This window comes from Atheta coriaria, unplaced genomic scaffold (assembly GCF_025399875.1).
Source record: "Atheta coriaria isolate IRGN ID8LTWV9N9 unplaced genomic scaffold, Caltech_Dcor_3.1 hic_scaffold_9_pilon, whole genome shotgun sequence".
Lineage (NCBI taxonomy): Eukaryota > Metazoa > Arthropoda > Insecta > Coleoptera > Staphylinidae > Dalotia > Dalotia coriaria.
In genome coordinates, this window is record NW_027045451.1 from 1,200,713 (window position 1) to 1,224,837 (window position 24,125).

At 37.9% G+C, this 24,125-nt stretch overlaps 8 protein-coding genes across 10 annotated transcripts; 4 read left to right on the forward strand and 4 right to left on the reverse strand.

Moving 5' to 3' along the window:
- Positions 1 to 6,960: 6,960 nt before the first annotated feature.
- Positions 6,961 to 7,837, forward strand: LOC135799343 (uncharacterized). The gene is made up of 3 exons (XM_065312407.1): positions 6,961 to 7,199; positions 7,253 to 7,518; positions 7,604 to 7,837. The coding sequence occupies exons 1-3, from the start codon at positions 7,053 to 7,055 to the stop codon at positions 7,755 to 7,757; spliced, it is 567 nt and encodes a 188-aa protein (XP_065168479.1). The 5' UTR covers positions 6,961 to 7,052; the 3' UTR covers positions 7,758 to 7,837.
- mi (cyclin E-interacting protein minus) lies at positions 7,792 to 10,879 on the reverse strand. Its single transcript, XM_065312399.1, has 4 exons — positions 9,526 to 10,879; positions 9,185 to 9,454; positions 8,472 to 9,123; positions 7,792 to 8,403 (listed from the first exon to the last, which is right to left on the reverse strand). Exons 1-4 carry the CDS (start codon positions 10,626 to 10,628, stop codon positions 7,960 to 7,962), a joined length of 2,469 nt encoding a protein of 822 aa, XP_065168471.1. The 5' UTR covers positions 10,629 to 10,879; the 3' UTR covers positions 7,792 to 7,959.
- Positions 10,880 to 11,239: 360 nt separating this feature from the next.
- LOC135799338 (optineurin-like) lies at positions 11,240 to 16,383 on the forward strand. Of its 3 annotated transcripts, XM_065312402.1 has the most exons (7): positions 11,240 to 11,390; positions 11,447 to 11,532; positions 13,467 to 13,860; positions 13,924 to 14,054; positions 14,397 to 15,539; positions 15,603 to 15,791; positions 15,850 to 16,383. In XM_065312402.1, the coding sequence occupies exons 2-7, from the start codon at positions 11,524 to 11,526 to the stop codon at positions 15,964 to 15,966; spliced, it is 1,983 nt and encodes a 660-aa protein (XP_065168474.1). In that variant the 5' UTR covers positions 11,240 to 11,390; positions 11,447 to 11,523; the 3' UTR covers positions 15,967 to 16,383. The 3 variants fall into 3 exon arrangements, with proteins under 3 accessions (XP_065168474.1, XP_065168472.1, XP_065168473.1); XM_065312400.1 differs by lacking the exons at positions 11,240 to 11,390; positions 11,447 to 11,532 and adding an exon at positions 13,114 to 13,255; XM_065312401.1 differs by lacking the exons at positions 11,240 to 11,390; positions 11,447 to 11,532 and adding an exon at positions 13,114 to 13,255 and having other exon boundaries at positions 16,076 to 16,383.
- On the reverse strand, positions 11,640 to 13,021 carry Adk3 (Adenosine kinase 3). The gene is made up of 3 exons (XM_065312406.1): positions 12,864 to 13,021; positions 12,599 to 12,763; positions 11,640 to 12,530 (listed from the first exon to the last, which is right to left on the reverse strand). The coding sequence occupies exons 1-3, from the start codon at positions 13,019 to 13,021 to the stop codon at positions 11,834 to 11,836; spliced, it is 1,020 nt and encodes a 339-aa protein (XP_065168478.1). The 3' UTR covers positions 11,640 to 11,833.
- Positions 16,384 to 16,567: 184 nt separating the features above from the next.
- Positions 16,568 to 18,367, forward strand: Atg6 (Beclin-1-like Atg6). Its single transcript, XM_065312405.1, has 5 exons — positions 16,568 to 16,852; positions 16,928 to 17,091; positions 17,148 to 17,299; positions 17,362 to 18,093; positions 18,155 to 18,367. Exons 1-5 carry the CDS (start codon positions 16,741 to 16,743, stop codon positions 18,264 to 18,266), a joined length of 1,272 nt encoding a protein of 423 aa, XP_065168477.1. The 5' UTR covers positions 16,568 to 16,740; the 3' UTR covers positions 18,267 to 18,367.
- Positions 18,262 to 21,371, reverse strand: PolA2 (DNA polymerase alpha subunit B). The gene is made up of 8 exons (XM_065312403.1): positions 21,179 to 21,371; positions 20,875 to 21,116; positions 19,932 to 19,993; positions 19,590 to 19,869; positions 19,280 to 19,529; positions 18,983 to 19,208; positions 18,541 to 18,931; positions 18,262 to 18,491 (listed from the first exon to the last, which is right to left on the reverse strand). The coding sequence occupies exons 1-8, from the start codon at positions 21,258 to 21,260 to the stop codon at positions 18,363 to 18,365; spliced, it is 1,662 nt and encodes a 553-aa protein (XP_065168475.1). The 5' UTR covers positions 21,261 to 21,371; the 3' UTR covers positions 18,262 to 18,362.
- A 60-nt stretch (positions 21,372 to 21,431) lies between these two features.
- Positions 21,432 to 23,050, reverse strand: LOC135799340 (CCA tRNA nucleotidyltransferase 1, mitochondrial). Its single transcript, XM_065312404.1, has 3 exons — positions 22,916 to 23,050; positions 22,392 to 22,857; positions 21,432 to 22,314 (listed from the first exon to the last, which is right to left on the reverse strand). Exons 1-3 carry the CDS (start codon positions 23,003 to 23,005, stop codon positions 21,452 to 21,454), a joined length of 1,419 nt encoding a protein of 472 aa, XP_065168476.1. The 5' UTR covers positions 23,006 to 23,050; the 3' UTR covers positions 21,432 to 21,451.
- LOC135799344 (glycine-rich selenoprotein-like) lies at positions 23,041 to 23,762 on the forward strand. Its single transcript, XM_065312408.1, has 4 exons — positions 23,041 to 23,174; positions 23,230 to 23,314; positions 23,394 to 23,489; positions 23,554 to 23,762. Exons 1-4 carry the CDS (start codon positions 23,156 to 23,158, stop codon positions 23,624 to 23,626), a joined length of 273 nt encoding a protein of 90 aa, XP_065168480.1. The 5' UTR covers positions 23,041 to 23,155; the 3' UTR covers positions 23,627 to 23,762.
- Positions 23,763 to 24,125: the final 363 nt, after the last annotated feature.

Sequence of the window (24,125 nt, forward strand, 5' to 3'; positions counted from 1 at the left end):
TCGCGTGCACTTCCTCCACCCTCCAATTTGTGCGCTACCCTTCTTCTTCTCGCCGAAGAGGAATATTTTCGGCGTTGGTGCGCGCTTCGCCTTATTAATGTTATTACTTGTGTATGGGGCGCGCTTTAAATATATTCGCCGCATTCGTTTGCGCCGCGCGCGGCGTGCGGTCGCACGATACCCGCGGCATCATGTGGCCTACAACCGCCTCCCGGCCCTCTCTGCCGCCCCAAACAAGCGCTATCATCGTTCGCGCACACCGCGCTTGTATTTTATACCTTTTAAAACACAGTCTACGCGTGTACACTAAATACATTTTCATTACAACCTCTTTATAAATTATAATTAGACGTCGGGGATAATTTTTTCGTCGTTCTCGCTTTTATTTTCAATTATAAACGTGGAAAAATGGAAAAAACTCGGAAAAAATTAAATTAGAACAGGAAGTTGACGGTTTTTCATGTTTAACTAGCGCCATCTATGATTTTACACTAGTTATCAACATTTTTTTAGTTGTTTTCTTTTATATTTTCAATTATAAACGTAAAAATACTTTAAAAAATTAAAAATATTAAAATACAAAACCGGAAGTAGACATTTTCTACGTTTAACTAGCGCCATCTATGTTTTTATAATAGTTTTTATCATTTTTTGCTATTTTTCCTTCTATTTTTAAATACAAACGCGAAAAATACAGAAAAAATTCAAAATACAAAATCAGTTGACATTTTTAATGTTTTTATGCGTTTAACTAGCGCCATCTTTGATTTTACACTAGTTTTTAACATTATTTTGTTGTTTTCTTTTATATTTTCAATTATAAACGTAAAAATAGGCAAAAAAATCAAAAATATTAAAATACAAGACCGGAAGTAGACATTTTTATGTTCAACTAGCGCCATCTATGTTTTATTGCAGTTTTTAACATTTTTTCATCATTTTTCCTTCTATTTTCAGCTATAAACGTAAAAAACACGTAAAAATTGAAAATACAAAACCAGTTGACATTTTTCATGTTTTTATGTGTTTAACTAGCGCCATCTATGTATATTTTTGTAATTTTCAACATACTGTATATAAATATCCATGCGTAGCACTCCACGTTTTTTGATTGATGGTCTTTATGCATAATTTTAATTGCATCCTCTTCCGGAATTACTAAACATCATTTTTAATAGAAATTATTATACGCGTTATTAATTTTCCGTCTTGGCTCTTTGCCGGCAGCCGGCAGCCGCCGCCAGGGGCGGAATTGGTTCGCTGCCTCTGCGCGCGTACGCACCCCTGCCGAGGGGGGTGCCGAGCGCAAAAAAATGATACATTTACTAATAGCCACCCCTCATCGTCACAGCTGAGAGTCAAAAGTTAAAAGTGAGAAAAGTGCAAAAACGTTTCATCTGAATTTCGAAATATGTGCGCGCATTTTTTTCTAATTCCTTTTAATTTCGCCGTTGGGTTTAAGCGCGGCAAATTGAATTCGACTTTTTGAATTCGCATGCCCGATTCGATTCGAATGAAATAATGCGCGCGGAAAAACTTCGCCACCGCAAAAGTGACAATCGAGCCGCGGTGCAAACTCGTCATAATAGTTTAGTTTGGTGGCATTGTACGCCGATGGACGAGATAAAACCGCGCGGGCTTTTCCGCTCGCCGCCTCTCAGTGTACACACTCAACTACATTCAATTATAAACGCGGACGATATATACATAAATGCGCGTATTCGCACGCTGCGTTTGTTTCGCCGCCACCGCCGCCGTCGCCTGTAGAGCCACCACCCTCCTAGCGCTCATTGCCGTTCGGAAAACATTCAAACTGTGGCGTTGACTGCTGATGACTGCGAGGAGGCCGCGGCGGCGGCTATTGTGCGACGCCGCGCACAATGCGCTTCCTGACGGATAGATACGGAGGCGGGAGACGCGCGCGCGGCGGCGTTCATTTCCCCGCGCATTGTCTTAACTGTCAGATAGGCGAGCTACTCGACAATCGAGAGTATTACGTTTCGAAAACGCATCACCAACTGTCAAATCATGCCATCTTCCAGGCGTACGGCCATTTTCATGCGTAACCTAACTTGTTACATAGGCAACACTCATTGCATCATTATTTATATATATAAAAATCGTTTTTTAATTAAAATAAACGAAATTATTGCTTGAAAAGTTGTAAAAATTGTTTTTCTGGTGTTTTTAATATAAATCTTAGTTTTATTTACACTTTACATGCCAGTATTATCAAAAAAACTAAATTTCTTTACAAATAATGACAGAAAACACTATAGGCAACCAAGACATCACCAAAGTAACCATATTTGTAAGTTTAATACGTCATCTTCCAGGCTTACGGCCATTTTCATGCGTAACTTAACTTGTTACATAGGCAACACTCATTGCATTCATAAAAATCACATTTTTATTAAAATAAACAAAATTATTGCTTGGAAAGTTGTAAAATCTGCTTTTCTGGTGTTTTTAATATGATTTTTAGTTTTATTAATACTTTTCAGGCCAGTTTTGTCCAAAAAACCTAATTTTTATTGCAAATATTAACGAAAAAAGCTATAGGCAACCAAAACAACACTAAAGTAACCTTGTTTGTAATAAAATATTAAGAAAAACTTAAAATTTAAGTTTAAAACGTCAAAAACTTATTATTTTTATACAAAACACGTAAAATTTCAATCAAAAAATTAGTATTTTATTACAAATAAACTAATTACGTGTTGTTTTATCAATAAACTACGTTTTTCCGTAGTTCGTTGTTTCTCCAGCGATGCGTGCGAGACATGTGCGTAGTTCGGCGTGTTTAGTGAGCAAACAGGCGCGCGGAATTTAGTTTATTTGATAAATTCGATAATTGGCGCACGGCGTAATTGGAAATTTCGGGGCGCATGCATCGCCGACATTAAACGATAAACGCACAGAGAGCGCGCGCCGCACGCCGGGCGCATAAATGGGAAATTAATAAAATCAAACAAAATATGCGGCCGCCCCCGGACGACCCACAAATTTCGCGATTGAATTTCGCGTTCTGCGGACGCCGTTATTGATTCGCAAATAACTCGTCCGCGGCGGCCCCCTCGCGCGCCCGATGCACATTTGTTGCACGCGCGCGCGAAGTCGATTATTTAAACATCATCCATTTTGTTGAGTGGCAATTAATAACAGCGGATTAATTTCTATTTATGCAGCCACGCGTCGATCATCAACCATCGAAAAACTACTGTTTATTACCAATTTGTATTACAAATATTTGCATTTCTAATGTTTTCCTTCATTTACGGTGAAATTACTTGCTAATTAAACAAATCTAATGCAAATCTAATAGTTTCTAATCAAATTTATTCATTTTACTAAAAATTATTTAATTATCTTCTTTAGTTTACGAAATATTTTAATTTTTTTTAATTAAATTATGTTTTTATTCAATTTAAATCAATATCTATATATATAAAAATGAATTGCTGTTCGTTAGTCTCGCTAAAACTCGAGAACGGCTGAACGGATTTATCTTATCTTGGTCTTGAATTATTCGTGGAGGTCTAGGGATGGTTTAAAAGGTGAGAAAAATTCGAATAATTGCCGGGAAAATCCTCAAAACAGCTCTTTTCTATAGAATAAAATTTGACATTGAGATTCAATCATAGTTATAGTTAAATAGTTGAATTCGAGATGGCGCGCTGAAGTGCATTATTGACAAAACTTTATATAATTAATTTCTTTAAATTAAAATTGCTAATCTTATTGATAGAATTGACTCTTACTACGAGTATGTCTAGAACAAGAGAGTAAAAACGAATTACATTTTTATTAAACACTGCCGGAACGAAGTCGCGGGCAACAGCTAGTAATAAATAAAAATATTGATTTATTCAAGTTGTAAGCCATAATACGTCAATAAAATGCAATGTTTACTTTTTATTGTTTATCTGTGTTTGTATATCAATCGAACTGACTTGGTTTTATCTCTGCTGTGTTCTGTTCGCGATAGATTCAATAAAATATTCAGTTTAATACACGTATTGACACCTTACGACAATTTTTGTTACTAAATATTAATTAATTGATGCTTATAACAACAACAAGTTAATAAAAACTTTATATAGCAAAATAATTATTGATAATTGAATAAAATTAAATGTTTTTATAAATTTTTAGGTTTTTCATGCAAATTTCTTCACCAAACTAATTGAATTTATCGAAAAACTAAAAAAATCGATAGTTATATAAGAGAAACTGTCTTAAAACATTAATTATGTTACATTAACAATTTAGAGTTCTCCAAGACGTATTTCAATATATATTTACTGCTGTTTTAAGTGTTAAAACATGAACAAAACGCAATGTTTACATTATTCCTAGAACTGAATTGTTTTTATGGATGTTGTGTTTCGATCGAGATCACGCGATGAATTCAATAAAATGTTCAGTTTAATACACGTATCGACATCTTCCGACAATTTTTATAGTTATATTTAAATTTATTTGTGTTATAAACAAAAAATGCTTATAAAACTTCAAATAAAACATAAATAATTGTCAATTTTACGAAAATACACAAATCAACCAATTTTTAATCATTTTATCCACATTTTTCACTAAAATTCATTAATTTACTAAAAATAAGTTAATTTTCTTATTTATTTAAAGAAATATATTAAATTTTGTAATTTATGTCTTTAAATTCCTTAAAATCAATACCAAAACAAGTAATTTCACCGAAAATTAATCCAACTTTCATTATACCATAATAATTCCCCGGAAAAGACAAAAGAATTTCATTATCGGCGAATCCAATGTTAAGAAATTAATCACCAACTATTAATTTACCTCTATCATCATTATTATATCAAATACCATTCAATTAATTAACCAAAATCAATTTTAAAACTGAGTCCGGTATTGAACTCATTGTTTGTACAAAATGGCGCCCGAAATGAAAGCCAATCGAAGCGTGAAAACTGCCGAAAAGTGAACTATAGTTCGAAATGACTCGGACTTGGAAATCGATGCCGGCAAACAAGATTAATTACAAATATGTACACGTTCGACGTGCGGACCGGGCCTCGCCGGGCGGACGGTGCGGCGGCTGTCAATCAAGCCGCCTTCAGGCACGCTCGAGCACACATTTCGGGCGGGCGCGAAGAGGTCCTTCGTCCTGCGTCCGACCGTCGTCCGCCGCCCGTCGCCGCTTCGCTTGGCTTGCATTTTGCGCGCTTAGCAAACAGTTGTTAACAACCAGCGACGTCATGCTCGCCCAGTCGCGCATTTCGTATTTGTATTTGGGTTTCGATTGTATGCGGAAATGAGGAATACTGAAGATAGATATATATAGCAAACTACTACCTTCAAATTGTTGGAATCGTATCTTGTAGATGTAGAGAATGTAATACGAAGTAAAATGTGTGTTGAATGCGTGAATACAGTGCAATGTTTATATTCTTTGATTTGTTGTGGTGTTGATATTTCTAGAACTGATTTGTTTTTGTGTGTTGTGTGTTGTGAGATTGAATAAAATGTTTGGTTTGATACTCGTAGCGCCCTCTAGTGGCGTTTTTAGTTACTACGTTTAATCTTATTTATACTGGCAACAAAAACTATAAACAATCTTCATAACGCTGCGTACAAAGAAATAATAATTCCCAAGTAGAGATTAAATTAAATATTTCTATCAGTTTTCAAACATTTGGTGGGCAATTAATTATTAACAGCAAATTAACAACAAAAACAAACAACAACAACAAAACAGAAACTCTAAGAAATTATTATTTAATTATTTAATTATTATGTAATTCAAAATATTATTATGGATATATTAATAACAATCGAGATTACTTTAGGAAGTAATGTAATATTCATTTCTTGCAATGTTGTTTTTAGTTTTAAGTGTTGAATGCATGAACAAAACGCAACGCAGTGTTTACATTTTATTGTTTATCTCTGTTCCAATATTTCTAGAACTGACTAGTTTTTATGGATGTTGTGTTTCGATCGAGATCACGCGATGAGTTGAATAAAATGTTCAGTTTAATACACGTATCGCCATCTAGCAACGATTTAATAACTATATTATATTTTCTTTGTTTTATTCGCCTAAAATGTTAATTATACATCAAATATAAGATTAATAGCTGCTAGGTACGTTAGTATAAATATTTAATCAAATTATTAATCATTTTTAAAAATGTTGGTACCAAATGTATTATAATTTAATCTATCGCTTTGTAAACGTAATACATGTCAAGAAAACATGTTAGAACATGTTAAATTCAGGTACAAAACGCAATGTTTACGTTCTATTGTTTATCTCTGCTTCGTATATCAAGAGAACGGACTAGTTTTTATGTGTTTCGACTGCGATCACGCGATGCATTGAATTAAATGTTCAGTTTAATACACGTATTGCCATCTGATGGCTCTTTTAATGACTATATTTGATTTTATTTATGTTAATAACAAAATCAAGACATTTACGCATGGAATATATCAATAATAATTGCCAATTGGACAAAACTTAATTAATCAAACATTTTTGAAGTATTGCGTGTACATTTATTCTCAAAATGCTTTTAAATGAACAAAAAAACAAAAAAAACAATTCGAGAAAGCTATATTAGAATATTATAATTGTTAGTTTTATTATGCAAATGACTCCAAAGTGTAAATTACAAATCCATAAAACTCGATGCAATTACAATATAAATATTGAATTATTTATTTACACAAGTTTTAAATGTTAGATGCATCGACAAGTCGCAATGTTTACATTCTATTGCTTATCTCTGTTTTTATACCGTTCAATCCGATAAATTTTTACCTGCGTTGTGATTTGTTTCTGTTCGTGATACTTTCAATAAAATATTCGTTTTGATACACGTATCGCCCTCTTGTGGAAATTTTTCTAACTATATTCAAATTTATTTGTGTTATAAACAAAACATGCTTATAAAACATTAATAATTGTCAATTGTGCAAAAATACACACATCAACCAACTTTTAATCACTTTATCCTCCTATTTCCTTCAAAATTAATTAAAATCAAACAAAAACCAAAATGGTGTCTAAAACAATAGACCACTATCCAGCAAGTCTTAAACCACCGTTCTACCACGCATGTCCACCTTTAAAACTCGGTTTAAAACACGTAGACAATCGAGAATACTTCAACACATATCGCAATGATCACCTATCCAAGTTTCAAGTAAGTAAACATCCTCAGAATGCAAATGTTTCAACCACAAATGTATTTTTAAGATGCCGCAATACAATTGGGGCTACATCGAATCAATGTACATGCCTAAACCAGACAGTCGAATACAACGCGACTTAGGAAAGTATCTCCAGTTACCTAAACCAGAATACACAATGTTAGACGCCGAAAGAATGGAAGAAATCGATTCGTTTTATAAAGTCGCACAACTACAACGCGCAAAACTAAAAGACGTAACTGGCGCTTTACATCCGATGGCATACTTCAAATCCAGCCATTATTTATATCAATGTGCACCAGATCCAACTAGGTAAGTAACAACACTTAAATTAAGTAAAATATTAACGATTTTACAAGTAAAATTAACGAAATTGAGTAAAAATGTTTGTTTTCAGCACATATTTCCTATTTCCGCACTCCTACACGAAATATCGTGATCCTCTGGTGTTGCCAATAACACTAGAAAGAACAAATCGAAGCCCAATGCTGCCAACACGCGCATTAACAGGAAAATACTCGCCGCAAAGCGATATAACATACAAAAAGTAACAATTTCTCCCCAAACGCTTAAAATCATCATCTGTATCATATCAAATCTCATTTATTTAAAATATATTGTATCTACTGACTATCATTTGTACAAATTATTCTTACTCTCCCCCAGAAGCCAAGTTAAATTATAATTCAAACATTAATCCATTGATTGTAATTTAAAATAGACTAAATTACATAATTCTATGCAGACGTGTGCCTAAAATTTAATAATTTTCTTAACACGATCGACTTTATTCTCAATCGAAGGCTTTTTCTCAACTGCATTGTTTAGTTTATTCTTTTTCTCCGTGCTAGCTTGAATTGTATTGGCGCAGTCTTGGAAAACATTGCTTCGTGCAATGCTGACATCTTGTTTAATCTCGTCTTCTTTCCGGATGTAACCTGAGGGTCTCTGTTGTTTGAGGCGATTGTTTTCGTAGTTGCGGATGATTTCTTCCATGGTTTTACCTTTGATTACTGAGTAGACATGTTGTTTTGTGATGCGCAACATGCGTTCAGAAGTACCAACATTGGAAGCGGCTACTGTCGGTAATAATCGGCGTGTTACCCGGGCTAAAACCGAAGCGTACTGGCGGAAATTCTCGTGATCCATGCGGATATTCACACTGCGGAGTGCTTCATATACTGCCCATTGTAATTTCTATCAAAAAAAGTTAAAATTTATGTTTTTTACAAAAGAAAACATAAAATAAAACTAAATTTATTTACCTTTTTATGATGATCACTCAATTCAACAACAGATCCATTCAATAAAGACTCACTCTTCACCCTCATCAACCCTTGATCCCTCCCAGTGTTTTCCACTTGACCACCACTCAATCTCGACCCAGATTGATGTTCATTTTGCAGAGAAATACTCCGCGCAAATTTACATCCCAGAAAGCCTCTATCATCGTCCGAATCTAAGCGTTTTCTTTTACAATCTTTGTTATTAGTATCATTATCCTTCATGGACTTTGAAGGTGACATAAACAACGCTCGTTTCGGTGTAGATTTCTTCCAAGGACTTCCGCTTGCATTCGAAGTGCTTGGAAGTGAATTACGCGACATTTTCGTAACAGTAATATTCTTCTCAGGACTTTGAAACAGCGCACGTTTCGTAGCGCTCGCTCGGATTGCAGCAGAAGATGTCGAAGGAACAATAGAGTCGGAAGACGTAGATGGCGCTGTGTTCTCATGATCTAGCACTTTGAAAGCCAGCCGTTTTTTCGCTGAAGAACTTGGCGTCGGCATGATTTTCAACGGGGTTTTTCTCGGCGTTTTTCGAACGCTTTTCGTTCGACGTAAAGCTTTCCGGGGGGATTTTCGTGGAGATTTTGTTTTGCGTGGACTTACACGACGAGATAACAATTCAAATCGTCTGTAAACACATTAAATTATGTTTTTCACTCAAAAATAAAATAAAATAAATTAAAACTTACTTTGCATCGACCATAATCTGCCTGGAATGCGATGAACTAGCTGCTTGTATATTAGCACTTGAAAATGTGATCCTACGCCGTGCCAAATGACTCAATCTTCTCCCTGGTGATTTATTCACCCAGCGTAGACGATTCGCTTTACGTTTCGATGGTGTATTTGCGACTGATTCAAATACTGTACAACTGGACTGCGTTTCAGCCCCGACGTATCGCTGCCCGTAGCGCATTAACAACGCCTCAGTGTCTTCCGCCGCCTTGCTGTGATTATAGCTGTACAAACAAAAACAACAAACGCACAATCAGCAAACGAAAATTCAAATCAATTACAAACATCAACCTACTTTAAACCATGACACCGATCGTGTAATATGTGCGGCCAGGGTCTAACAAGGGCGCTTTCCAAATCACAATTGACCATAATTGTCTCCCTAACAGCATTTACAGAGCAATTAGCATCGCTAATGACTTCTTTCTCCTTCATATTGTTGGCATTCCAATAGAACACTTGGTGTTCATCACTGTAGAGCTTTTCAAGCATCTCCGCGACTGTAACATGAGTTGTTGTAAAGCTCGGCGGCGGCAACACGCCTGATAAACACTTGTTGATCTTTTTCATGAGAATCGAATCAATTTTCTGCACATATTGCTCGGTATTGACAGAAGTTATGCTCTCGACTGATTGATTTAAAGCACAAAGAGGTTCAGCATCATCAAATAAATCTGGACTGATGTCTGGATTCACAGTATTGATGAATTTCTTTGTGGGTGTTGCCGAACTGGATCTTCGCCGTCGTTTTTGTGACTTCCTAGGCGTCATTTTGACATTCGCCATTTTCTGTTGACTGGACTTCTCAAACGCGATATTTTCTTTATTGCTGCCATTTGAATCATCATCTAGATGCACAAATACAGGCTGCTTATCAAATTTGATGATTGGTGAGATTTCCTCATCAGTTTCAGGCACTATATCATCAAGAACTAAATTTAAAGCTGGTTTTGGATGAATTGTACTTTTCTCACTGCTAGAACTGCTTCCTGATTGCAGTGCAGTAAAATAACTTATGTGTTCTTGGTAGACATCCTGATTATGTGTCTTTTTAACACTTGGTGGCTTTTCTTGCAGCGCATCTTCGGATATGAATCGTGGTGATTTGTTAATGAACATAGTCGCTTCTTTCTCGGCGTGTTCAAGTGTAGCTTCCAGCGGGTTCGACATGTATCCACTATCGGAGTCAGGCGCTTGAAGACCTGCACCTACGACGTGTTCGTAGCATTTCAGAAAGGAGAGATCCATGATGCTGCGACGCTGCGCTGTTGGCGTGCTGGTGAAGACAGTCGACAAACGTTTGTTGATCTCGTCGAGGACTTTTGTCTCCAGCTGTGTCTTGATCACGTCCGATTTGCGCTCACGTTCGAAACCGGCTGTTACAGCATGTTCACTCATTGTTTACGCGGTTATTGAGTGAATTGTGTTCGCGTTTTAGGCGGGCTTCGCGCGCGCCAGCACCATGTTGTTAGGAATGTGTTACAATTGCAAATGAGTTTCGAGTTACACGTTTGAACTGCAGTGAACTGTGATTATGTTGTGCGCTGTGATAGTGTTGGGGGCATTTTGGTTGGAGACGCTTGGTGGTGGCGCTTACGACCGAGTTGCCACCGAAAACCCGCCGATTTGTCTGCGTCGCAGCTGTGTGGTGAGGCGAAGGTCGCGGTAGGTAAAACTTTTGTAACGGTCGTTTAGTGTATATAAAGTTGCCTAACTTTAAACCCAATAAAATCAAATTTATTCTTTTGTACATTATCATCACAATAAATAATGAATACAATCATAATCAATATTAACAAACAAATCACACAATCATTGATAAACATTGTGCTTTAATGTTTTGTATTATATTTTTAATCACAACAACATTAACATACGAGTATAACAAGATTTGGTTTGATTTGTGTTCACAAATTTCAATTTCAATTGGAAAAGTGTATTTAACAAGTAAGGGTCCCATTATTAAGTCAAATGTTTAACATTATATCGTTATTTGTAAACAATTTACCACGAATTGTTAATGTTGGCAACTCTGTATCATGCGCGCGCAGGCGATATTACTGCTAAAACATAGCGCTTACATCATTTGGACTTCACAAGTTTCCTAGCATTCACGGTTTGCAGACGGGCGTTGATCATTCAACATAGAAGTACGTTCATGTAAGTTCTAATACTCGAATTGATACAAATATCGTTCAATTTGTATTCATTTACAGACAAAAGACAAATTAATATCAACTTTACTGAGCTTTGCGCTGCAGATAACCTCGAAATATCCGAAGTTTCTCGAATCATGAGTCAAGTAAGTTTTTGTTTATTTATAATCAGTTTTATCTCTGCATTCTTGCGTCTTGCATTATTTACAATGCATTCTTTATCAATCATGTACATATATATCTTATTGCGTGGTTTGTTTTGGACGTAATTTATTCTTTGGTTATAATGGTTAAAAATCAAAATGGCCGCTGAATAATGCATCAGCATCTTTCACAATGTTTCCCTTTAGTCAAACAAAATATCATACAAGTAATGATTCTAAAAAATACTGATCTTTGATAATAATTATTGCAATTTCCAGTACGCGTTTCAAACGTATTCACTTCTTACTCAACTTTTCTAATATCTGTGGGTAATAACCTGCCTGGCGGTGTGCATCCAATTTGACGAATCACCTGTTGCGCCATCCATGCGCCCCATTTCATGCACCTCAATGGCGGCAAGCCATTCAAATGCCCGAAAATAAACCCGGCGACAAACGAATCGCCACATCCGGTCGTATCAACAATTTCGCTCGGCTTCATCGCCGGCACTTCATACTTAATCACCTCATTCTGATAATACGCATGCACACTCTTCGGACCATTCGTAACAACCAACAACTTATCACTTTTCCCAGCGACCAATTTCTTAATCAACTCCTCTTTGGAAATACCGATTCCTTTCGCTAGTTTAGAAAACTCTTTACTATTACCAAAGAGAATACTAGAATTCTCCACGAAGTGCATCATTTCATCTCGTAACTCAGTCACGAGATACTCCGCATTGAGATTAAACACAAAAGGCTTGCCTTCAGCCTTGCATAGATCTAAAATATGCCGGGAAACTTCTTTACGCTCAGTGATGAAGAACCCCTCCATGTAAATGAGATTGCTTTCTTTAATAAGCAGACGATTCTCAGCGTTGTCGAAATGTTGCAGTGCGTAACACTCCGCAGCGCCGATGTGCGCAATCAAAGATCTAGAAGATTTGTAGACGAGGGACAGTACCCATCCTGTGGGTTGTTTGTCAAGGAAGGCAAATCTACGGGTACACAAACCAAATGGCGTATAAATATACAACATCCGCCATTTTACCTCAAAAAAACTCACTTTGTTTTCACGCGGAACTCTTCCACCATGTTTTTGAGCAGTGTGGCGTTGGAGTCGGTGCCAACCGCGCCGAAAACAACCGTCGAACGCTCATGATCGAACAACCATTGTAATATTCTCATTGTATTCAGTGCCGAGCCGCCGGCGACATTACTCCAGGTATATCTAAACGTATAAATCACGCCAAGGTTAAAAATAGCATGCATAGGATATAATTATGTATTTCGGAGCGTTTGTCAATTGTTTCATTATTTGTTATGATTACTTTTGTTGTTTGATCTCCTTGAGGATGTCCTGCATCTCCTCGGGAGTGGTCTGCTTGTGGCCATCTTCTTGCAGCTTAAATTTATTGATGATGTCCTTGTTCTTCAGCTTGACAACGGAGTCGAGCACGGGATTGCCGAACGCTAGAACTAAGGACATTTTTCGACGCTCACCGCGCTGCGACTGACCGCTGACCGCAATCAAGCGCGCTAAGTATCGATTTGAATATTCTATTCTATATTTTGTCGGACGATACCGAGATTATTGCGCTCAAGGCCAAACAAACTCAGCGGAGTGTTGTTGGAGGTTAGGAGTTTCCGAAACAATTGAATGCGCATTTGCGGCGTATACAGCTGTTACCCGAATTGTTTACATTGCGTATTAATTACACATGTAAGTATTAAGTATATAAACTAGGCGCTGATAAGATAATGATTGAGAGGCATGGTAGGAGCGGTTTTTACCATTGGTTGACGCATAGCGAAGTGCGTATAATATACACGTTGTGAAACTTGACGCAACACCTAACTTAGGCCCCACATCACTGCAAAATTTGATTACAAACATTTTCGAATGATCATTTGTGTGTTGTGTCATTTTACAGACAAGTGACACGCATAAACAAGCGAAAAAAGTGACAATGGAGGCACACCAGCTCGCCAAAGAGTGTTATCCACCTACAGATAGTGATGATGAGTCTTTTGAGGTGCTTGAGACCGATAGTAACATTGGGGACATTCGTAAGGACGACGAGGATTTCTCACAGGATGTGAAATCACAGCTGTTGCCGTCTGAAGGCATTGATAATGCGCTTGATATGGCAAATGATGCAATGTTGAGTGCAATGACACTGCAGTCTTTGCCACAGATGCCTCAGCTGAGTATGAATCAGTCTTTTATTTCAACTACAAGCAGTGTCGGGTCTATTGAATCGAAATTACTTGAGGAACTGCAGGATAAGGTGAAGAATCTTAAGGAGGAGAATGGTATTTTGAGAAGTAAGTTGTTGGAAATGTAAGTTTTGAATTGAATTTATTGTGATGTTTTGTTTTGTAATGTAGATATGATGGCTCAGCAGAGTTTAGTTACAAAGAGTCATTCAGATATTCTGACTTCATGGAAGGAGGATGTTTGTAGAGTGCAAGAAGCGCGTAATCAGAAGTATGAGAAGATGAAGGTGTTTGTTGATCAGGTATGTTCAGTAATTGTATATTAAGTATCAAGTGTGCTAAACGGCACTTAAATCACATTTAGCCACGTGATACTTACGTATTTTTTCTATTTTCTCTTTATTTCCAAGTTTAGTTTTTTATTCAAACTTTTAAATTTAATTATATTGCCTTGTACTGCACTGTCAGCAAATGCGCAGGCGCAAGCTCCGCCCCGTGACTAAAGAACTTTAGGCTGTCCATGTTTAAAGTATCACTTTTCGTGTGTAAAACTGTGGAAAAGTGGTGCTTTAAACGTGGAAATAGATAAAATACATTATTTTAATTTAAATATTATTATAATATATTTAATTATTAATTAATAGTTGAGAAAAGAAAATAAACAACTGAAGGAAATGCTCGCGTCAGCTCCAAACAGCGCAAATGCTTCTGTCCCACCACAAAACACAGAATCCCAGGAAACTATTCAAAAACTCGAACAACAAATAAAAGAACTTGAAACCAAGCATGATAAAGAAATAAAGGACAAATCCGATGAGTTAAAACTTGTAAAAGAGGAGTTAGAACAGACAAAAGTCAAGCATAACGATACAGTCCGTGATTTGCAAAAAATAACTTATGAATTTAAACAATTGCAAGATCAGAGCATTGTTATCGTCCAAAAAGAGCAGGATAAACTGCTAACTGAACGAGACCATCACATGAAGATCATTAACGTGCTCAAAGATGAAAAAGAAGCCATGGAGAGACAAATATCAGGCATTAAACAGAATCATCAGGATCAGGAGAGTGATTTACAGCAGAGACTCGAGAACGAAGTTTTTACGCTGAAGAAAAAACTTGCTGATGCTGAGAAACAAGTGCAAGACTTACAGAACACTAAAGTTGATCTGAATAATGTTTCTGAGGATTTAGTCACGACTAAAGAACTCAATGAACAGCAGACATTGCGTATTAAAGATTTAAAAGAGAAACTCGCGGAGTTATCGAATGTTCATGGGAAAATGTGTGGGGAATTCACTAAAGCCAAACAAGACTACGCAGAGTGTCGTAGTATTCTTGCGGATAGATGTCATGAAGTCATAGAACTACAAAGTGAATTAGAAGATAATCGTAGAGAGGTTGTTGCTTTAAAAGCATCTGTTGAGGGTAAAATTTACTTGGAGGAACAATTGGCTGATTATGTTAAGCAGGTGAATGCGAATGACGAAGACTATAAACGTGTTGAGTTGGAAAATCAAGAAGCAGCGAAGAAAGAACAAGAATTACAGAAGGAGAATATGCTGATGAAGAGTCAATTGTTAAAGATGAAGAATGACGAGACTGCTGAACTGCAAAGGTTGAGAATTCAACTCAGCGAGGCACAGAATTCACTTATCGAGACAAAGGAAGCCAAAAAATTGTCTGATAAAGAAGCCGTATGTAATCGGAAAGCTGTGGATGAAATGGAGAAGAAATTCATGGAGGCCAGGTGTGATCAGGATAAAATCTTAGCACTTGAAGAACAAGTAAGTGTTTTTTTAATTAATTAAAGTTAAAACTGAAATAAATCTGTTTTATTTTAAATATAGCTGAAGATTTATCGTGCGGATTACAAAGCAGAGCGTGAACGTAAAATATTCGTCGTGGAGGAGCTCAACAAAGTCTCACAGGATTTGGAGAATGTGCAATTGCGCAATCGTGAGTTAGTCGATGAGATTGAGCGCTTGCGCGCGGCGCAAGAGTTCGTCAATGTCAATGCACCCCAGGCGCAGCCAAAGGTAAACATTGATAATACTCAAATTACGCAAAAAGTGTCACATTTCAGAATTTTTCCAGAGCCATACGCCGTCTCCGCCCCTGACGCGTTTCCCATGCCCGTTGTGTGGCGAAATGTTCCGCTCTCTTCGACTTCTCGAGGAGCACGTAGATCTTTGCATCAATACACCGACTTAATTTGTTTTATTAGCATAAATCTTTATTTCTACTACTTTAAAATTTGAAACCTAGAAAATGTTTAGATGTTGTTTTGCGATTCAGAAAATATTGAGTTAATTTGTTGCAGGATTCGAGCTATCGGTGCCCGCGATGTGCGTTCACATTCTACAATTTGATTGCTCTGCAGAATCACGTCTATCGCTGCATCGAGTTGGAATCGTTGCCCTAGGATTATGTATAACTAATGATTATATATCTGACAAATATGTTTATGTGCATTTAGTGGAAGACTTGTTTTAGTATTTGACAAGTTACAGAGTTTATCTTGTGTTTTTTGTAGTTTTACGAAGTATCTCTTATTGAATCTATGTTATAATTCGTAATGGCGTCCTTTGAGGATTTTAGAAGCGTTAAAATAAGATATTTTAACACAAATGCTGCTTGCAATCTATTGACATCCTGATGAAGTCATATTCATCTTTATCCTAATCATAAGTACATATTTAGTTTATTCATATACATGATAAGGTCTTGTTGTTTATGCAAATGCAGGAAAAGTAAATGTTTTCAAAGAGTTTACTATGTTGTAGAATGTAGAGGGAGTATGAATTGAATCATGGTGGATTTTTGACATTTGACAGCAAACAGCTGTTCTGATTGTGACGCAGGTTGCACTGTAGTTTGAATGCAAACAGCCAGTGGCGACGGCCACGGCTCGCAAACAAAGAAGCGCGATTTCGGTCGGGACGGGACTCCGCTGCGCCCCGGACAAGATGTAAACATCGCGCCACCATGGCTGAGGAAAGGGGATACGTTACCTTCAACTGTCAGAAATGCCTGGTGCCGTTGCGACTCGACGACTCGCTGCACTCCATCGGCGAGCACACACTAGCTGAATTAACACGTAAGAATACCAATCGCCAATTACCCCTCAAAAACAACCAACTAGTGCTGTTAATTGTTCAATATTTCACCCTAGTGCCCATCAACTCGACGCCGGACGTCGACATCGAATCGCAGGCGACCAGTTTCGACAACTATGTGCATCCCTACAGGTTGTCTGACTCAGCAAATGGGGCCAATGGCGAATTTATGCTGATATCAGATGGGAAAGAGATTCATGGCTTGGGAAAGAAGATGGAGGTAACGTCAATGCAACCAACAAAACACAAGTTTATTACTTATAAATTTATCTTCAGGTGGAAGCAGCCTTATTTGATACACTGTCAGGACACTCAAAAATTGATCATCCCTTGTGTGAAGAATGCACGGATCTGTTAATGGACGAGTTAGAAAGACAGATGAAGCTGGCAGATAGTGACTTCAATGATTTTAGTCAATATTTGAAGAAGTAAGCAAAAATTACATCATTTTTCATCATATTTACTAAGAAATTACCAAAAATATTTTAAGATTGGAAGCTGACGTTTCCGAACCGAGCATCGCCGACCTCCAGAACGAACTCAAAAGTCTCCAAGCTGAAGAGGAACAATACATGGCTGAGCTACGCGATAAAGACCAGGAGAATAAAGCAACTCTTGCGGCGCTCGCTGAACAGGAAGCCGAAGCGCAGCGTTTGAATCAGGAAAGCAACAATTATTGCAAACAATTCGCACGCCATCGGTACGATTACATGACGGTTGAGGATGATTACAAAAGCTTGGAAACGCAGCTGAGATACATAAACTATCAGCTGGAGAAACTGAAGAAAACGAACATTTTCAATGTGACGTTCCACATTTGGCACTCGGGACATTTCGGGACCATCAATAATTTACGCCTCGGCAGATTACCGACGGCGCCGGTTGACTGGTCGGAGATCAACGCTGCCTGGGGACAGACGGCGCTGTTATTGAACGCTCTCGCACGCAAGCTCGGCTTCGCCTTCAGCAAGTACCAGCTGGTGCCCTATGGTAATCATTCGTATATAAGAGTTGTTGATGAACAGAAAGAGTTGCCATTGTATGGCTCGGGTGGGTTTCGGTTTTATTTCGATCCGAAGATCGACTCCGGTATGGTCGCCTTTCTGCACTGCCTGCAGCAGTTCAAGGAGCATGTCGAGAGCGGCGATCGTGACTTTAATCTGCCGTATCGCATGCTCAAGAACGGAAAAATCGAAGACAACAATACCAGTTATTCTATTAAGTATGTATGCAACCAATCATACACCAGCGCCATATTGAATTTTTGCTTGGGTTGATTTCAGGGTGCAATTTAACTCGGAAGAGCAATGGACGAAAGCCCTCAAGTTCCTGCTCACCAATCTGAAGTGGATCACCACCTGGATATCCACACAGTTCGAGAATGAAAGCGTTTGAGAAGTGCGTGTGTGTTTATTTACGAACATTAAGTGCGAATGCGCCACAAAAAGGTATCAGATATTTAATTTAATAAGAATAAAAACAACAGACAGTTTAAATATTGATAATCTCACCGGAGATTTGCAACTCTTTGGCGGTGGATACTTGTAGCCTTGCGTACGTCCCGCCTGCGTATCCTTTCACCAGGCGCTCTGGATTCACAACGGTGCAGCCAGAAATATTCTAAAAATTAAGTTATTATCCGCCATTTTGATTTATTGTACACAATTACCTTTATAAAATGTCTGAAATTCGAAGGCACGATCAGCACATGCGGTGAAGTCTCCATCAACCCGTATTTCTCCAGCAGGCCATAATCAATCGGCATTTTACTCTCAGCTGACTGCAGAGGATAAAAGGATAACTGCCCGAGTAAATACTGACTTAATCTTGTCATTCTATCAACACCACCAGCGCCAAACGCGAATTCTTCTTTTCCGATATTGAAGAGAACATCGGCTGTTGTTACTGCAACGTGTAATCCATTGATGTCTAACATACAAGGATCAGGAACAAGCAGTAAGTTTGGATATTTGTTGAGTAATGTGTACGCAGGCGTCGGAAACACCGCGAAATGATGAACGTCACGAAGAGAAGCCACAATCACCACCTGAATATTTGTCCTGTAGAAAAATAGGATAAATAATTAACAAAAGAAGTTAATATTTAGTTACCCTTCAAGTGGCGCCATTATACTCTCAATCAACGTGGAGAAGAATGCATCGAACGATTCAGTCATCGTGCTGATATTATTATGGTCCTCATCCAGGAATGGACCGCTTAAAATTAAAACATTTGGACGTGCACTAATCACAGACGATAATAAATCTTGCAGTGGTTCATAAAGCAGGTTAGTTTTTAATGTGAATGGCCCCGATGCGGCGATAATTTGCAACGAACCTGTAAGCATACATGTTAGGCAACCAATATAACCAAACATTTGGCCATCCGGTGGCCATTTGCAATTTTACCAGTCTCGAGTTTCTGCACGGGTGCAACGGACGCGTCGTTGAACAGCTCAGTGACTTGCAGTGTTCCTTTGATAAGTTTCCCCTTCACGATGGCGACCTGTCCAGGAAACAACGCGCACGAGGCAAGTTGTGATAAATTTAAGCGTATTTTCTCGCCGTTGGAGTAATCACCACCTGTGAGCTCCAACAACGCGGAGGTTTTGTTCAGTTTGCCGTCGCCGTCGCATACGATAGTGCCGTAGTACGTACTCTAACGGAAATTTTTTGAATTAAACGGCGAATTAAAATGGCGAAATTGTGCAATACTCACTTCGGCCGCATCGCGTTCGAGAAACGGTTCTAAATTGATATTGTTCTTTTGAGCGATGATTTTCGCAACGTATTCGGTGATCCCAGCCTGGCACTCGCGCTGTTTGTGCATATAACAATACATTTGTTGGACGTTCGGCGGCATCCATTGCAATTCATCACCGAATAGTTTCACATGAGCCGAATTCAAACAACTAGTATATTGTATTTTCGAGTCGGCGCCATGCGTGAGTACAACTTTGCCTGCATTTGCTCTATCTGCATAGTTACCAACCTGTGAACTGCATCTTTTATGGTTAACTAGCTCTCTGCTACAAAATTCTTAGTTTTTAAAATAACTTACAGTGAAACATCAACGGAAACATCCTGTGTTAGACTGTCATTGAAAGTTTGAGTTAAGGATTTCTGAAAATCAAGAAAAACAACTAAATTTCGATTCATATTTGATATTTTATTAGTTATATAATGTTTGCGTTTTATAATTGAATGTTTTTGAGTGCATAAGAGGTGAAATGCAGCGAAATTAGAAAGACGAGTAAGGATCTAGTCATGGGCTAAGCGTAACATGCACTAGACCTTACTGATCTTGCCAAAAACGAGCAAAATTTGTTGTCGTTTGTATAGTTGCTAGTCCATTGTGGCTGGTTGTTGGTTTATTCGCGGTTAATGAGTGTGGATCTAGTCACGAAAATCGTATCAACGGGACACCAGACACACACTCATTAAACACAAAATAAATTTAAGAGAAAACCACAGCGCGTCCCCCAGAGCCCCGGTGAGAACGTAAACGCGAATGAATCAACAGGTGGATGTGTATCTATGATGCACGTTATCGCAGATTGCGCGGACGGAAATCCAACTCGCACAAAACACAGCTTGGTGATTTTATTCGCGCTTGCTGCGCGAATCGCTCGTAGAAATGGTGAACAAAGTAGCGCGGCGTCGTTTGGTTGACGCTTGACGCTCACAAATGGCGGCGGAACGCGCGGCGCGGACGGCATTCGATGCACTCGGCTCGAGTAAAAAGGATCAAAGAATAAGACGGCCTTGAAGTCGTTTGTCGAGAAGCCCGCTCTCATGAACACGGTCACGAAACGTACAGTGGCGCCACCATCGCGCGACTATCCTACTTCAACTCGTGCATTAAAAGCGTACTAAACAAAGATGGAGGAAAGTTATTATGACAAGAAACAAAAAATAACAGTTGACGGAAAATGAACAAAGGCCACACGAAAACCGTACAAAAAAACAACGAAAAATAATTAAAACAAGAGAAAAAGACTTACCGAACTGACCGAAGGTGTCTTTGGCGCTTGTTTAATTGGTTTCTTCCTCTCTGGTGTCTGCACTACAGTATTAGCAATGTTTGTTGTGTTCACCACTTTGTTCTTCATCAATTCGCGGCGTTCTAGAAAATCTAAACCCTCGAGTGATGGCGGGGCGCTCTTTAAATGAGATATTGTGAAAGCTGCCCAAACATCAACTAGTTCTTCTTCGGTTAGTTTGTAACAAATGCATAATTCTAGGCCTATAAGTTCCAAAAAGAGTGGTTTAACCTCGAAAGCGTGAAGTTTTGAAGAAAACACTTACATTTTGCTATCACAGCGTCGTCCGGAGATAATCCAATGAATTTAAAATCTTCCACTAGTTTATCCGCAGTGTAATTCGACATTTTTCTGAGTTTTTACACGACTTTAACGCTTTTCAATCAGTTGAAGTTTCAGAGAAACCGAAGAAAACAAATGAAAAACGCGCGAATAACAGCTTGACATTTGTCACTTCACTTGAACATAGGCAACACAAGTTACACAAAAAAGATGGCGAGGGTTTTACAAAACTGAACTTTTATTTCATTTTATTTATTTATTTACTAATTTTACGTTTTGCTGCTGACTTTTCTTTAAGCTCAGCTACAACACTCGGTAGTTTCTTTAACAATTCCTCTTCAGACAGATTGAAATCATTATCAGTCCAGTAGTTCTTCATTGCTTGCATCACCGCCCCCATAAAATTACCAGCCTCCACGCCATTTTCTTTCAAAATAGTTCCGTTCAACGGAAATTTGGGTAAAACCCAAGAGTTAAACTCTTCAATATGTTCAGAATTTAAATACTTCAACAATTCAACAACGTATTCTCTTGTATTCTTATTTTTCGCCTTTAAAACTAAAATTTTATACGGTTGCAAAGGTCTGGGATCTAATTTAGGCTCACGATGCTGTACAATAAACAGCATCAAATCCCTCTCGTATGCAGAGAATTTAATTCTTGCATGTAGCTGCATAGCTTCTTCTTCAGTGTTAATCAAACTTGTGAGGAGAGTGATCGCGTTTAGTTGTAAATCATTCGTTTTTAAATTCATGAGAATTTTATCTAATTCTTTCAAGTTGTAATTTTCTGGTAGACCTATGTGTGGAGCACAATTGCACTCCAGGATCTTCTTCAGTAACTCTCCAGAAAAGTTTCCCTCAAGAATCTTTTTTAATTCTGTCCAAATACGTTCACCGCTGATTTGTGCCAAACCTGAGGCGTTTTCTTTAATGGCTGTGATTGTAACTTCATCGTGATCATCCGGTGTGGATGCAATACGTCCATAGAAACGGAAATAACGTAAAATACGCAGGAAATCCTCCTGGATACGTGTTACAGGATTACCGACGAATGCAACTCTTCGTTTTTGTAGATCGTCATATCCATAAAAATAATCATAGATATTCCCATTTAAATCTAAAAATAATTTAATAAGTTAATGAAGTTAATGAAGAAATTTAGTTTAAATGATTTAGTTTTAATTTGTAACCCACCTAAGAACATTGAATTAATAGTTAAATCACGTCTATTTGCATCTAGTAACCAGTCAGTTGTATATTGTACTTCAGCATGTCTACCATCAGTGAGCACATCAATCCTGAGAGTTGTAACTTCAAAATTCTCCTTGTCATTGATCCTTGGAGTGATTGTACCATGTTTTTCACCTTTCGCATTGATCATTCTGATGTTCTCTTCAGTGAACATGGTTTTCATTTGATCTGGTGTTGCTGTTGTAGCAAAATCTAAGTCTTTTGGTGTTTTCCCACTCAGTAAATCACGCACAGCCCCTCCGGCGATGCGAATTTCATATCCATACTTGTCAAATATTGTAGAGAGTTTAAGAAGTTCATCAGTGAAGATTGATTTGAATTCTGAAGAGTCTAGTTTCTTTATGATTGGATTTTCTCGATGTTTCGGGGCCATTTTACGGAATTTTAATAGATTTTGTTGAAAAATTGACTAAAATATATTTCAAGGTAATATTATAAACATATGATATAAATATTTATCAACTTACAGTTGAATAGGATACAATTCGATTGTTAAATATACTTCGTGTGACAATGCGGAGTAACAGCATGACTTTTGTGAGAAGTGCACCTAACATATCAAAACAATATTCCACTTTTTTGTGTACTTCATTTATGATGAAAATAAATGCAAGTTTTTGAAAGACATTGTGAGGTTAGTACTCGACGTGCCACTGACAGACCTACACGTACTGAGACTACTGTTTGGTGTTTTTCATTCAGAAACAATGGTGTACATCGCACCAGGTAGGATTTTCATTATTTTCTTTATGTTTGTGGTGTCTTACATTAATATTTGTAGATGGGTCGGTTCATCAGACTCGCCCTTGGAGTCTAGGTCGTGTTGTTGATATATTTTGGGGGACAATTAACTTTGTACCACAATTGTAAGTACATAGTACATATCAATAGATTTGATATTTATTAGAATTGAAAATTATTACATATATTGAAATGCGTTTTAAGTTTCACTTCATTATTGGGATATAATAACAATAATGCTGTTACTGGTGGTAACAGACAAGGAGGAGCTGGGGGAGGAGGTAGTGGTGGACCTGGCGGGTAAATTTATTCATAGAATTAGATTTATTTTAAGAGTGAAGTATAAATACAAGTAATATTTTAGGAGACCTCCAAATGTAAGAACTATGAGTGATATTCGCCCAGCTGGGGGTGGATGTAGTACTTGCCCAGGGTAATTAATTTAATTTAAGATCATCTATAAAAGTTCTCATTTATTCAGTATACAATTTCATATTTACATTACTTAAACATTAGTATTACCAGAAAATGTATTCATTATTTTATTTAAATATAATTCTATGTGCACTTTAAGTGGAGATATCACTTATTTTTAAAGAAAGTGTGGGGTGCGGTTAAAAAAATGTTGACTAGTGTTTTACACGACCTTAAAAGAGGGTAGAGACAAAAGGGGAACCTTGAACCCTGCGACCACTCTGCTGGACGACTCAGGCACGACTGAGCGCGGTGCGCCCTGTGGGCTCGCCTTTTATACCTGCGGACGATCCGCAAAAAGTGGTGGGGGTAGGCGCGCAGGTACCCGATTGGTCGCGCACTGCGAGTACCTTGTCATTAAGGGCGAGAATCGCTAATGCAACTTCCTCCGCGACTTTTTGCGTACGGTGCTTTGAATACGAGTCACTTCTACCGCTAGCCTCGTACGGTGCCCTGAATACA